Consider the following 15,081-nt stretch of genomic DNA (forward strand, 5'->3'; position numbering starts at 1 on the left):
GGCAGTTCTTAAGCTGATGGGTCAAGAAAAAGATAAAAACCTTTTTTTCAAGCCATTATACAAGGCTCTGTGGATTTTTGGACTGTTCAGGACATCAGAAAAGATTAGGACAATTACGGAACATGGGGAAAAACCAAAACAAAATGCCCAAGCCTTCCACTTTTACTTGGGTCAACACAACAAAATAGCAATATGGCTTATCTAGCTCTTAATTCTCTGGCAACTTCCAATTACCTCACTATGAAAGAGAGCAGAGGAAAATCCCATTTTGGAAAAAGGCTGTTGACTCTGTGTTGGTTGTAGAAGACCTGAGAGTACATGTGTAACAGGAGTGTCAGCTTTGTAGTAGATTTTAAGGGAACTTTACATTGACACTGGGAACATAAACAAGTGGCAAATTCCCACCCACTCTCCCCCACACCACACCATCTGCTGTGCAAACCTGGGCTAAAACATCTCTATTTTTCTGCTCTGAAGTTTCATCACCCCAAAGACGAGACCAGCCTCAACAAATCAAACCTCTGCAGCCAGAGGTGATTTCACTAGATCATAATAAGCATTTTTTTCCCCAATGACCCATAATAAATGGCACTCAGTGTAATGTCTGGAAAGACGCGCTATACAAGACAGACAATTGCAGTCTTACTATGAAGTTGTAGCACTCTCTCCTCACAGAAGTTTCATTGTGGCCAAGAAGCAACAAAACGCTCTGGGTTTTGTTGTGGACGGACTGATGGCTGTGACTGTGTGTGCAAGACATAATCAATCATTTGCTTCAGTTTTCTTTAGAGTGCAATTATTTCACGACAGACCAGGCCACCTCTTGACTTCATGGTCCATTAGAGACTAATGACATGCATTAATGTAAATAAAGAACAACTTGCTGGCATCCCATTGAACAAGTCACCTCAAGAAACAAATCACACGGAGGAGCTAAGCTGTTCATAATAGCGCCTTCTAAATGGAGACCGACAATGAAGCTGGAGGGAGGACTCCGGTGCTCCTAAGGTGGCAACGCTGAACGCTATAGCCGACACTTTCATACACATATTTCCCACCACACCTGCTGTGTGCTGCCGTACAGCAGCCAAACCTGCCACCTCCCGCCTCATTTACTCCATTGTTCACCCAAGTTAATGGGGAAAGAGATGGGAGGGAAAGGCAGCATGAAAATTAGTCCTGAAGGCCAAATGCACCAAGAAACAGCAGGAGAGCTACTTGGGGGAGAGCGAGAAACAAGCCCAGGTGCCTCCTGCTGCAGAGCATCCGTCTGCAAGGACAGGTGGCCACCCCAGCACAACCGTGTGCTAGAGCCTCGATTTATAACCGCTAGCCACAAGGAAAAACCATCCCTGCCTTCCCTTTATGTCCTTACTGCCCTGTGGCTTTTTAACCCTCAGTGCCACGTGTAAGGGGGTTGCATTGGTTCAGCTGCACACCACCTATTTAAACAGCACACCGGGAAATCCAGTTTCAGAACCATACAGGGACCAGGCACAGCTGGACAGAAAATCCTGCAGGAATTGACGCTCAGTAGCATGTCGTCGTCTTCTCTCCCTTTCCCTGCTCCCACTCTACAAAAAGAAAAAGTCTGCCGCCTTATTCCTTTGCACGCAAATGGGGAAAACCATCAGATTGCACCCGTGGGACTTTCTAAGACTTTCTGACAGTCACTAAATAGACTACAGAACATTTACTAGTACGCGAGGAAGCGTTATACGTAATTAAAGCTAAATTGCACTCATCAAATAATGAACGAAGAGCATTCTGTGATTCATGAACCTTACTTTTCAAACTGTTTAATTACTAATTTGAAAAATTCTCATTTGCAATGGGTCACCAGGTCATGAGAGTAGCTTCAGCAAAGCTCTGAAGTGTGCCCTGGCCTTCAGGCACTGCCCAAATATCCCCGTTGACTAAAAAAGAACGGAGTGCCTATTTCCCACTGAATTTCACTGGCTGCTGAACTAGCTTTGAAGATTTTGTAGGAATTAGGCACTCAGACTCAATTCCTGCAGGCTCAGCCTGCAACTTTGGGGGCAAAGGGAAAGGAGGAGAAAAAACTGGAAGTGCATCAGCTTAACAAGAAAAGTCTCTAAGACCACTTAACACTTTGACCTAAGCTAGTCGCTAAGTTTGAATATGTTATTCCTCTCCCGCAGCCCCACATTATGGTACATCAATGCTATCAGGTGCCCCTGCTCACATACCTGTCAAGAGTAGCCAAGGAGAGGGGAAGGAGAGAATTGCATAAATATATGTATATATAAAATTATGATCATTATTGACTAGTAACACGGTCAAAGACGCCCCGCAGCAAGGGGATGTGTCCAAAGCCCCCCCCCCCCCCCCCCACTTTCCCCACTGTGGCACGTGGGCTCACAATCCTGGAAGCAGATCACAGGACACGTTATTTTTCTCTTCCTCCCACTGCGTCGGCTGTTTACAGCGCCCCATTCGCACTCTAAACATGTAGAGAGAATTTTCCCCCGTCACATTTCCCTGTCAGAGCTGTCAAGCTGAATCCCGCTTTAATCTGCCAAAAGCACTTTTCTGCTGACATTTTTAATAAATACTTTCAGCTTTTAAACACATTTGTGGGAGCCATTTTTTCCCCTTTTTCTCCCTTTTCCTCCTGTAGAATGGTCTCTGAAAGCCTTAATAGCAAATACATTACACTTATCAAAGGCTTCCCCCCCCTTCCTTTTGCATCCTGAAGCGGAGGTAGTGTTTTCAATTTTAAAGCTAAATTAACTGTCCAATTGAATTTAGCTGGTGTGAGCCGTTTTCTGTGACAGGTTTTAGTTATGAAGCATATTTTACATTAATAGAACTCAACATGAAAACCACTCGCTCTGGGATTTCTGTGGCTTGCCATTGAAATGGCAAATTTAATATTTCAGACATGCTTGTGCCAGCGTTTGATTATTGTTCTTCATTTAAATCTCTCCTAACGGGAAAGGTCCTAATTAGTAAAAAATCATGTTTTAATGAAGGCAAAATGCTAATTGCTAACACAAAAAGCCTTCATATAAAATTATCCCAGCACTGCCATTGATTTCTTGGTGACTCAAAAGCCCATTTGTGTGTTTACACACTAAGGCACCGTTTGCTTTTGTTTTATCATAACATTTCACTCAACGTACCATCGAATTTCCTGAGAGAAAGACAGCTTTCCCCCAAAAACCTTTCATATCTTGGAGGCAGGAAGCATAAAATTAGATGAACTGACTTTGCACCCAAACTACGTGATTATATGCAGTAGCTAAACCCAAAGATACTGTAAAAAGCTTTTTAACACAACTTCTTTGAGAAAACAAAACAAAACATAGAGCCATTTTTCCCCGAGGAATAACAATTCCATTTTGTTTTCCCATCTCTGATCTTTCGCTTATCATATTATTTGCACCATGATTATAGTGTTTGCAAGGCAGCTCAACCACTTATGCCATAACACTCAATCATGACATAAAAAAAAGTTATTACACAGTGACCTCTGGATGCCAACATTTGTTCAGCAAGATTTATGAAAAGCCATGTCAGCAGCGGGAATTGCAGCAATGAAGCGATGCTTTCTCCTGAATGGTACTTACATCACTGAGACGGTCCCTTGAGCTGCTCCGCTGAGAGCTTGTGGCCTCCCTGATGCTGTCTTCCTCGCTATTTCTGCCACTTCTGCTTGTAGGGACCTTCATCTAGAGGGAGAAGAAGGAGGGGGAAAAAGGAGATTTTCAAGCACTGCTCTGCCACCTGTTCCCGAGGTTGCCGACAGCGGTTTAGTCAACGTTTCACTCCTACACCCACGGCACCGTGGAGAGGATGCTTTTGAACACGCGGGGCTTCTCTGAAGTTGTGCTTGACCATGTGTGTGCATGTTCCCTTTCACTAACATGCGAGGGAAGGGGTGCTTTTAGCACTCCTGGAAGCAGGCACGGCTGTGCCGAAGTCCTAGGGCCTGACAGGAGAGGGTAAGCGGACAGACAAACCCCCTTCGCTCTTTGCTACCAGCAAACCTCAGCTGTGACGCTGGCATTTCAGTATTGCTGCTTGCTGCCGGGCCACCGCTGACCCAATGGCCAGGTCTCCGGTTCCTAGTCCGGAGATGTGCCTTGGGGCCACCCCCCCATGACTGCACTGAAAGGTTGGTACCGGCATGATGGCCAGGTGCCTAAATACCAGGTGCGCAAATACTGGGAGGAATACTGGCCTGAAACAACTTGCTTGAGATAATGCACAAAATTTGAAGTAGAGCATGATTAACTCTTACAGCCAAGGCTGGTTCTCTAACCACTAAATCATCCTTCTTCCTTCACTTGAAGTTATGCTTGTGTTTGTACATAAGTGAGAGTCACCAATGTTTGAAATGACAGCAACTTTCTGCTTACATCTGCAAAGAGTTTTACAGGGGGAGGAGAAGGATAGGATAGATATGTCATTCACAGCTTCATTCCTGGGCTCATTTACTAACAAATTATTCTGCTAATTCCCTTGTGAAATATTGGGTGGAAAGAAGTGTTTAATTTATTAATAGGTTCTAGTCATATCAGTTTGGTTCCATTTAAATTACACTATTTAAAATGTCGGCTTGTACAAATTGGTACTTTTAATGGCAATAAAATCCCCTTGTTTCTTTCTGTCCTATTTCATTGCAGTCTCAGTAGCTAGCAGGGTTTGCTCACGGTGCTCTCATATAACCCCGGCGCGTTCAAGCAGCCCTGCCGCTGCGGCACAAGGAACCACGCTCGGTGGGCACGCTGCCACAACGCAGGCACTGCAACCTGAGCCCTGGGAGCACACTGATCACTGCACTCCCATGGATGTTTGATATCGCTGCCAGCTAAGTGCCCCACAGTCTATTAATATTTTAATACAATATTCAGGATACTATACCGAGAACGAGCTCTTGTACTCATCCAGCCTGGAGTGCACAGCCCCGTACAGGCTTGTATAGTAGAAGACAGGGAAACCATCATGCTCGTGTTCAAGCAACAGTAAATTTCTGATTAAAGTCCTTACTCTGCATGCCTTTCTGCCACCTTACACCTCATCAATAACACTTTCTTTCTCAGGATAAGACTTTTAGACCTAGCCACATCGAAGTGTCAGAAATACAAATTTGCTCACGGCCACCTCATCACACAACCACTGCTCTCGGCATCAGTGTCCTGCCTCAGCCACTGTAAACCACCTTTCCAAAGTGTTGCCCACCTGCAAACTTTTATCAAGACTGATTTTTCATCTTCGCTACTACATCAAAATGTTCAAACAACACAGCAACGAGAGGTAATCCCTGCTGGGATCTGCTAGAAGCATTTCCAACCAACAGTGAGCCTGCATTCGCAACTACCAGCATCAAGTATAAAGGCAGGAAATAATCCACTTGAAATTCATCATGTTGAATCCACGTTGTCTGTTTCCTTAATAAAAAAGCCAACAGCATCAAGCACAGATATCTAACTATACCATACCAATACTGTGGCCATTATCCATTAAATTTTTAATCCCACATGTAATTAATTAAATTTGACAAGATTTTTTTTCTAAGTACATAAAATGATTGTCATTCACTTACTTTATTCTTTTTTAGGTCTTTATTAACCAATTATTATTTCAGCTATCCCATTATCTTGCCTAGGATTGATGCCAAGCCAATTGAACAAATGGTAATACCCCATTAATTACAGCCTTTTGAAAACACTGGCACACTAGCTTTCTTCCATCATCTGAATCTTCTTACACTTACTCAAAACCCAACTCTACTGGTTCCCAGCCATCAGCCAGCTCTTCTGAAACTTTTGGATGTGAAGTATCTGACCTGCCAATTTCAAAGCTTCCAGATACAGCATGTGCTTTGTTTCTCCCTGAAATAGGAACCACTTAACTAGTACAGTACAGAATTACAATTTCCCTAAATACAGTACAGAAATACCCATTGAATTCTACAGCTTTCTGATTTCTGATCCATAACCCTAGCACTCCCACCTAGGAACACATCAAAGCCTGTCAAAATTATTACACTTTTGACCTACGCAACTCCTAGACAGCTGCAAATTGAAGGAAAAATAAATTCCACCATTCCAAATCCTTTCAGCTTCCCAAGTGCAAATGTTCACTAGAATTATTCAAAGGACTAACCTGCCAGCTGTTTAAAGTTAGCACAGACTCACCCAACCTGTTACCAGACTCCAACCTTTTGCTGTTTTTCTTGAGTTACACTCAGCTCCCAACACCACCTGTTTCTTTTCTCCAAATTTCATTAAAGGAAAACTACACCTACACCCACGGTAACAAATTGAGACAATTTGACCTGACAAGGTCTTGCACGGGCAAGCAAATTAGAAGCATCACTGCTGCCATTAACCTTTCCAAGTAAATATCAATTATTAAACTTGCTGCACTACCTCTGTCCCCAGTTTGCTGCTGTGAATTAAGAGGGTCATCAGCCTTTTTGACAGATCTTGTTCATTTACACCTGCTGCCTGCCAGCAGGGGAGCCCGCACACCCGCAGCCAGAGTGCTGAGCCAAGCTGCCTTAATTCATCAGTAATTACCCTAATGAGCCACATGCAGGACCCAACTAGGAGGACAAGTTGTTCTGCTAAATGGATGCATTGGTTTCACGGGCACTCTCTGCAGACCTGGGTATTAGCAAACTGGTCAAAAGCTTCTTTCCCAAAGTTGCTTCTGGCTTGGCTGCTTGATTTCTAGTGATTTTCTCTAGGTGTTTTCGCTTGAGTTGCAGAAATTCCTCCTGAACATGTTCCCTGATTGAGCTTTACTATAAAGCTAGCATTCCTCTCCCTTTGAAAAGATTACTACTTTTTTAGAGCCTGCAAAGGCTCTGCGGGCCAGAGGCGAGGCGGGCTCCCAGCCCAGGGACGTCACGACCGCCTTGGCACGGCACAGACCCAAACATGCAACTCCTCAAATTCGTATGCAAAACACACTATGTCCTCTTGTACAACACGTTGCCAGAGACTTACGCAGACATTAGAGCAACACCAGCCACCGTTATTAAATACCTCGGGTACAGGAGCCAAATAACCCATCTAAATGTAGGCTTGAGAAGGGGAGGGCCGTCTGAGAGAAGCTGCCTTGCCACTTGGATAAAGCCACCCTACCAACGTTATGGAAAAGCATTAAAATCACTAACAGGCTGTGTTTAGGAATGAGCCCCCTCTCCAGCTTGTTGACTTTGCCTGTCTGAAAGTACCCACGCAGCCCACTGCTATTTTCTGCTTTGACAGCAGCAAAGGCCCTTCTCCAGGCCCTGCCAGACGGTGTTTTCCAGTCAGCATAACAGAGCCGAAACAGAAACTGGGGAAACAGCAGGTAGAAGCATATGCGGGCCAAATTGGAGTATGTTTGATCGCATTGTCTTTAGGTCTGCTCAAAATATTTTAGGAGTCATCCGAGAAGCAAAAAGTCTCAAAATAACCCCAATGCCCAAAGCTCAGCAAGAGAGAGTCTTGGAAAGGTGCTGCCTCGTCTCTTGAGGTGTCGGGGGGTGGGAGGGAATTTTTTCTTGAACACAGGTTGACTACTGTGTCACTTCAGGACAGCTAAGCTGGAACAATATAAAAAGGCACGAGGGGACAACTGAAGTTATTTGGCAATTTCTCTCTTCCAAAGGCCAAATCCTGTCCTCATCCAAATCCTAAGTCAGCAAGATGTTCACGTCAGTATGTATTCACTGAAACATTAAACAGGTGTCGAAGTTTTACTCCAGCAGAGCCTATTTCATCACTGAAGTTAACAGAATTCTCCAAAAGCATTCATGAAACCCAAGGCTGCTTAAAAAGCCAGACCAACACAGCCTCCTGCAAGATAAATAACACACCTGAAAACACCACACGCCACAGAGAAAAGCTCGTGGGAGGTAATCCCAGCTATCCGCAATAGCTACGGTTCAGTTTTGACCAGAAACTACAGATTTGCGTTTGAGAACATGAAAGACACCGTTTCCAGCTCCGTGGGAGCAGGCCAGCGTTGCAGACCGCGCTGGCTTGGCAGGGAATGACCAGGGGCAAAGTACAGCGGGTTTGTGAGGCCTTGATCAATTTGCATGCTGCAGGTGCTTGCGGACAGTCCCAAGGCAGGTTCGGAGCCAAGAATTATGAACCTTGCACTGTTGGACATCATGTAACATGATTAAATATCATAACTCATTCCGGTAATATCTCTAGCTCTCATTAAAGCCCAGTTCTGCTATCCTGGACTGCTGCTGCCTTTTCATCTCTCCCATCCAACCTCCCCCTCCCTATTTCGTCTTATGGGGCGGGGGTGGAGGAATATATGAATGGGCAGAGCGGGTCTTGCTTCCCTAAAAGGGCTTTTTCATTACCACTACCCTGGCTCTCAGCCCCTGCTTTTTAATCATAATAGATCAGCCTGCTCTCCATTTACTTAGGCTTTTCCGATGTCAGAGGAAAGCACATTTTTATTTGGCGCACCTATTTTCAAATCACAGGCACGCTGCCCCTGCTCATTATTAATAAATACACTTCGATTTATCACAGGCTCCGTTTGAGTGCCACGGGGAGCCTGGGGCAAAAGGAGACAAATTCTTTTCTTAAGTTGTTCTGAAAGGTGCTGGGCTTCCCGACCCTCACCCCCATTAACCCAGCACAGCTAGTGCGCTCCTACTGGGAGCTCCACGGCTTGCGCAGCGGCAAACTCGGACTGATCTTGTGCCATCTCAATATATTTGTTCATTATCTTGCGCACACACAGAAGCATTTGGAAATGTACTCGGGGCACAGGCCAAATTGAATCATCTGCCTTCATTTTCCACACGATCTGAAGCTACAGCTGCTACAACAGGCTGTGGGATTTTTATTTTCCTTCCTTAACAGTTTTTTTTCTCGCTCTTAAAGTCACAGCAGTCTGATTTTAAACCTCTTGCCATTGCTTGGGTTTGTGTCTGCTTTTTACAAAACGGGTCTTGCATACACACACGGTGGGAAAAGAAATTCCCAGCAACCTCCCTCCGTGCTGCTCTGAAGGCAAGACAGAAAGCAGCGCCCTTGGGGAGAGACATAATTAAAATATTCATCTCAGAGATGCCTGCTCTGGTGGCTCAGATGGGTCTATTAATCCACTAATCCCCTCACATCCACCAGTGGACAAGCACCGGCAGGAGCGGTACCCACCTACTTTGTGCTACACTTGGGAGCAAGGAACGGTCCCACGAAAACAAAGCAGCCCTCCCTGATCTGGGCAGAGCGCTCCACGCAGCACTGAGCCAAGTTGCCTCCTTTCAGGAGCACATTAATTTTTTGAGAAAAAAGTTTAATTCCTTTTTAGATCTCTGGAAGATCAACTTTCATTGGTCTTGAGAGCAAGGACAGACCAAACACAACCTTCAGATTTAGATTTTATTGACTTCATGGCAAATCTAGTTTGGCAGAAGCTACTTGGAGATAAGTAGGTACAGCGGAGAGGCATCCAAGTCCCAGAGTTTAGGTCCAAGCTTTCAGATCACCAGAGATAGGGATGAATCCACCTTATCATGCTCATCTATCTAAACTAATGCTGCTGAAAGCCACTTTACATCTCATCAGTGTGTAATGACTTTATCATCTGTTCTGCCAAAGGATTCAACTCTTTCTATAGGGTCAGTCTAAGGAAGAAAAATTTTCTGCATATAACATTTCATGCTAACAAAGATTATGATTCCCCACTGCTATAAGAATTGTTAAGAGCAACTGTTCCAAAAACTTATCAAAACTAATTGTATGGCCTGTCCCCTTCCCAACAAACATGAAAATGACACTTAAACAACATTTTGGGACTAACATATGCTTGCATTTTATTATCAACTCCCGGATAAACTCGTGTTTCTCTTGGTAGACTATCAGCAGTAGCAGCTTTCTGCAGTAGGAGACAGTAAACTGCCTTAATAAATACAAATGGACAATTTAATTAAAGTTTATTGGAGACTTGGAAAAAGTACTATTTGTGGATGAAACAGTCTGTTAAGGGATTGCACTCAAGGCTAGTTCAGTGTATTTTAAGCAGGCAACAATAAGTGGCAGTGAAACATACTGCACAGAGCTCTACCCCAATGATTAAAGAGCACACCGAAATTATAAACGTCTGTTTTCCAGAAGGGGGGAAAAAAACCAGTCACCCAGTTGCCTCTGGTTTTAATGCTTGAAACAAAACAAACCATTTGGCTTTAAAAATGTACTTCTTTAAACCTGAAAAGACCCATGTATCAAAACAAGGTGGAATCAGCTAAATACATTACTTCTGACTTGTTTCCTTGAAAATCCAGCCTTAATGCATTCTAACAAAATTTATCTATCCCAAGCATACCTCATAATGAGATCAACTGGGAAAAATATCAGGCTTGTTTGTATATTTTATACTTGCTCTAACTTGGCAGTTTGGAGATTATGTATTCCCCAGATCCCTCCTTAAATCGTTTCACACGCTGCAATTTGATTTTCTTTGCTTGCCCTTTTCCACAATTTTTTTGATACATTTTATTGAGTTCTGGCTCAGAGGGAAACGTTCCCTTTGAATTAAGGGTGCAATCATTTTTTTTCCTCTAAATAAGGACATATGGCGTAGAAAGCAATGTTATGGTCTGAGGATTTTATGATTGAAGTAGGACTCATTTTAAAAAATGACAGTAGCATCAGGTTAGATTAGAGTAGTTTTTCTAATTGGGTGGTGCTGCTGTGGATGTTGTGATCGGCTATCTTGGCTATAACTCATTTTAAATATGACATGTCCGTTTTTACTTCCTGTGATGAAGAAGAAAACAGCAGCAGTGTTATGACACTGAAGGAAATTTGTCCTTTTTTTTTTTTTTTAACATTCATTCAGAAAGTTACATGATGTTTAGAAGATTAGCATTTATACATTTAACTGGCATGCAGACTTCTGGTTTCTAATCCTGGCTTACCTGCTTCCTCTGGATAAGTTACTTAACTTGTATTGCAGTTGAGCATTCTATAACACGGTGGTTAATTTTTACCTCTCTCTGGGATGCAGAGAGGTTGAATTAATGTTAGCAAAGGATTTCTGTGCTTAGAGGCTGTCAGAGTCAGCTGCTACAGGAAGGCAAGTACAACAACTTACTTTAATAAAAAGTATTATTAGTGAAAAATCTAACTACTCAAAAGCTATCGTTAGTTTCTCAGCTACTTGAGCAACATTAACTACTCATTAATAACCTGACTTTGCATCATAATGCTTGCAACTAGACATGAATATCACCTTCTGTTTTTAAAAACAAATGAAAATCAACCTCATTTGGTGCAGTCAATTGCCTTTGCAGTTTCTGGAAGAATTGTTATATGGTGCTCTGATTAGCCAGAGTAACATCCTATAACTAGCTTAGCTTTAGCTCCCTAAGAGACACCTCTCCAGGTCTGGTGCCACACCCAACTAGAGAGAAACTACGTTTGATCTCACGATTTTTGAGAGGTGCAGCCAAAAGAGTGGGCCAGTGCCTTTGGGGACTGGAGAAGCCTTTTTCACTAGTCCCCAGCACAGAAAGGCTGTAAGGAGGAGTGGGGTTGGCTTTTCTGCAGCTCAGCCGATGCACTGGAACCGCCGCAAAGATTTTTCACAGCTTCTGGGCTGGCAGGTGGCCTCGGCTGTGGAGCAGAGCCGGCACCACTTCCCCACGATGGCCTACGCTCTCAGGATCGGGAGGCTTGCTGAGATGCAAGAGCTAATGCTTATTTTGGAAAAGAGCTGGTGCTTAAGCAGGCAAAACTGCTCGATTTTACAGCTGCCATCAGGCCTGCATAGCAAACTGCACTCTGCCTGCCCCCAGCCGTACTTGGCAGATGGTAGGAGACAGCTGGGAAAATCTGGGTTCGACATACGTCAATGATAAACTGTGTCAGTGTAGACCTGCTTAGGTTACAGTTAGCTAGCGTGTGTGCAGGAGTGAGACTTTGACTGGTGAAGGGTAAATAGCATTCCTAACCAATTTAGCTAAAACCTGCCTTCCACAACAGGGTACACAGACGGCACCTACGAGCCCTTGGGGCCCTCTGGAGAGGCAGGCAAGGCGATAAAGGGGTAATGTATTGGGTTTGCGTGGCAAGGTTTTGCTAGCGGGGAAGCTACAGGGGTGACTTCTGAGAGAAGCTGCTAGAAGCTTCCCCGATGTCCAAGAGAGCCAGTGCCAGCGGGCTCCAAGACGGACCCGCCGCTGGCCAAGGCCGAGCCCATCAGCGACAGTGGTAGCGCCTCTGGGAGAACAGAGTTAAGAGGGGGGGAAAAAAAGCTGCCCAACAGCAGTTGCAGCAGGAGAGAGGAGTGAGAATATGTAAGAGAACCAGCCCTGCAGACCCCCAGGTCAGTGCAGAAGGAGGGGAGGAGGTGCTCCAGGCGCCGGAGCAGAGATTCCCCTGCAGCCCATGGGGAAGACCATGGTGAGGCAGGCTGTCCCCCTGCAGCCCAGGGAGGTCCACGGTGGAGCAGATCTCCACCTGCAGCCCGGGGAGGACCCCACGCCAGAGCAGGGGGATGCCCGAAGGAGGCTGTGACCCCGTGGGAAGCCCGCACTGGAGCAGGCTCCTGGCAGGACCTGTGGCCCCATGGAGAGAGGAGCCCACGCTGGAGCAGGTTTTCTGGCAGGACTTGTGACCCCACGGGGGGCCCACGCTGGAGCAGTCTGTGCCTGAAGGACTGCAGCCCATAGGAAGGACTCACATTGGAGAAGTTCGTGGAGAACTGTCTCCCGTGGAAGGGATCCCATGCTGGTGCAGGGGAAGAGTGTGAGGAGTCCTGCCCCTGGGGAGGAAGGAGCAGCAGAAACAACGTGTGATGAACTGACCCCAACCCCCATTCCCCATCCCCCTGCACTACTCGGGGGGAGGAGGAGGTAGAGAATTCGGGAGTAAAGCACGGGAAGAAGGGGGGAGGGGGGAGAAGGTGTTTTAAGATTTGTGTTTATTTTCTCATTATCCTACTCTGACATAACAGTAATTGGTAAATGACCTCTCCCTGTCCTTATCTGGACCCACGAGTCTTTCTTTATATTTTCTCTCCCTTGTCCAGCTGAGGAGGGCGAGTGACAGAGTGGCTTTGGTGGGTACCTGGTGTCCAGCCAGCATCAACGCACCACACGAGTTTTGCAGTTTTGAGATTCATGGGCTACAGCACAAAACCAGCATGACACATAACAAAACAGTGCCACCACCAGCGACCATTTATCAGGTCCTGTTGCAAAGGCAAACTATAAGCAATTGCCAGAGAAAAAAGTCAGGACTCCCTGCATTCCCTCAGTGAAGAAAACCCTGAGAAATCACATACTTACTGGGGCACCTTAGTCTGTGTTTATAAACAAATGAAGGCATCTGTAGGCACAAAAAAAAAAAAAAGACACACACTACTTGGTGACTGAAGAGAAGCAGCCTGTAAAGCTGAGAAATGACAATGAAACTGTAGCTGCACAAGGGACAGACATAATCACCACCAGCGAAAAAGCAGCACCTAATAATTACTGCACCAGCTGTAATGCTCAGGCAGAATCGGATGCCCTAACTACACTTTAATTTAGTGACAAGTCTAAAGGAATAGCATCCAATAAATACTCCACGAGAGAGCCGAAAGCCTCTGAGCAAGTCACAAAATAAGATTTGTAGCTTCAAGTTTCACATTAAGGTGATTCAGACCTGTGATTCTCAGTTATAAAATGCCATCCAATATGCATCAAATGAGAAGTTGTTTTTACACATTTTTTTGGTGATGGGAAAGAAATGGATACACTAAAGATCAGCTCAGGACTCTTACAACAGATGCATCAAGTGTTACCAACACCTGTACAGCTGACCATATCAAAAGGATCACTGTAAGGGAAGTAACTCCGAGCAGGACAGAGGTATGATTGACTAAGCATCCATTTAGCAAGGAGAGAGCTGTGTTCAGCTGGAGCCAATGGACTAAATCAGGCTGAGTTTACACAACGCTTTTAAACACCATGTAGGAGGCAATCAGAATTGACAGCTTTAACATTGCTGCCATCTATGCATACAGACACCGTCTATTAACGGCTAATATCAACAGCTGTGACGTTCAAAGCAAAAGTAGATTTAATATACATATTAAATTGTCCAAAGCTGCAGGAGATATTTGAAAATACATTAGGAAATTCAACCAAAAAAAAAAATCTCTCTGTATACTATGGTATTTCTCTTCTAGGAATATTACCCACCAGAAGCAAGGGTTTTGAATCAAAGACAAAGGGTGATGATAACCTTTTAAAGTGATATTAGTAAGAGAGGATCCCAAAACACAAGGTAAACATATTACTAATGATGTCAGACAGGCAAAACATTCAGTGCAGTTCTGCTTTATCCTTGGGAAGAAAACAGACTAATTCCTCAGTCTCTGATAACAAAAGGAAGATACTAGACAACATTTGCTAAGAACAAAGTCCAGACCTGTTGCACAAGCCCTAGAATAGGAGATCATGTGCACACAGATGTTTTAATAGATCTTGGAATAGGCACTGAGAAGAGAAAACTGAAAAAAGACAAGTATTGGAGAAATATTTCAAAGGACGAGCCAGGACTGGCTGGGCAGCTATAGGCACATTGCCATGATACCAGGCTTGAACAGAAAAAAGAAGAAAAAAAAACCCCAGTACTGCATTCAATTGACTGGATTAAACTGTTTCAGTCAACAAGGTTTTCTGGAAAATTACTCTTCTTGAATAAACTCGGTTTCACTTCTTTCATAAGTTCGGCTGAAAAGAGAACTGGATAAATGTGATACATTTAGGATTCTTGATGCACTCACATTGCAAGACATTCTGGTAAAAATTAGTGCTATAGAAATAAAACATATTTTAAGCAGGGAACATATCGGCTAAGTTCTCAAAAAGTAGTGTCAATAAATAATCATTAATGTTTGCTACAGAAGGTAAAAGGATTTTCAATAGTTCCATCAATATCTGAGAAAAATATTATCAAAGCCACTGCAGATAAAATTAATAGATGCCAACAATACCTGTTTAGAAATAAATAAGGAAGAGGAAGGGAAGGCAGTTTTAGGCAGCAGCTTGGATTCCTTGAAAAACACACCTCATTAGAAAAAACATATCCCAAA

At 44.2% G+C, this 15,081-nt stretch overlaps 1 protein-coding gene across 4 annotated transcripts in view; it reads right to left on the minus strand.

The window, feature by feature from the left end:
• The window catches only part of FBRSL1 (fibrosin-like 1), a 407,425-nt gene that overhangs the window by 306,523 nt on the left and 85,821 nt on the right, over positions 1-15,081 (minus strand). For all 4 annotated transcript variants that reach the window (XM_010581697.1, XM_010581696.1, XM_010581694.1 and 1 more), the window contains exon 2: positions 3,594-3,695. In XM_010581697.1, the coding sequence (XP_010579999.1) occupies positions 3,594-3,695 (102 nt within the window). The remainder of the gene's footprint in view (positions 1-3,593; positions 3,696-15,081) is intronic.

This window comes from Haliaeetus leucocephalus, unplaced genomic scaffold, assembly GCF_000737465.1.
Source record: "Haliaeetus leucocephalus isolate CR32 unplaced genomic scaffold, Haliaeetus_leucocephalus-4.0 Scaffold802, whole genome shotgun sequence".
Lineage (NCBI taxonomy): Eukaryota > Metazoa > Chordata > Aves > Accipitriformes > Accipitridae > Haliaeetus > Haliaeetus leucocephalus.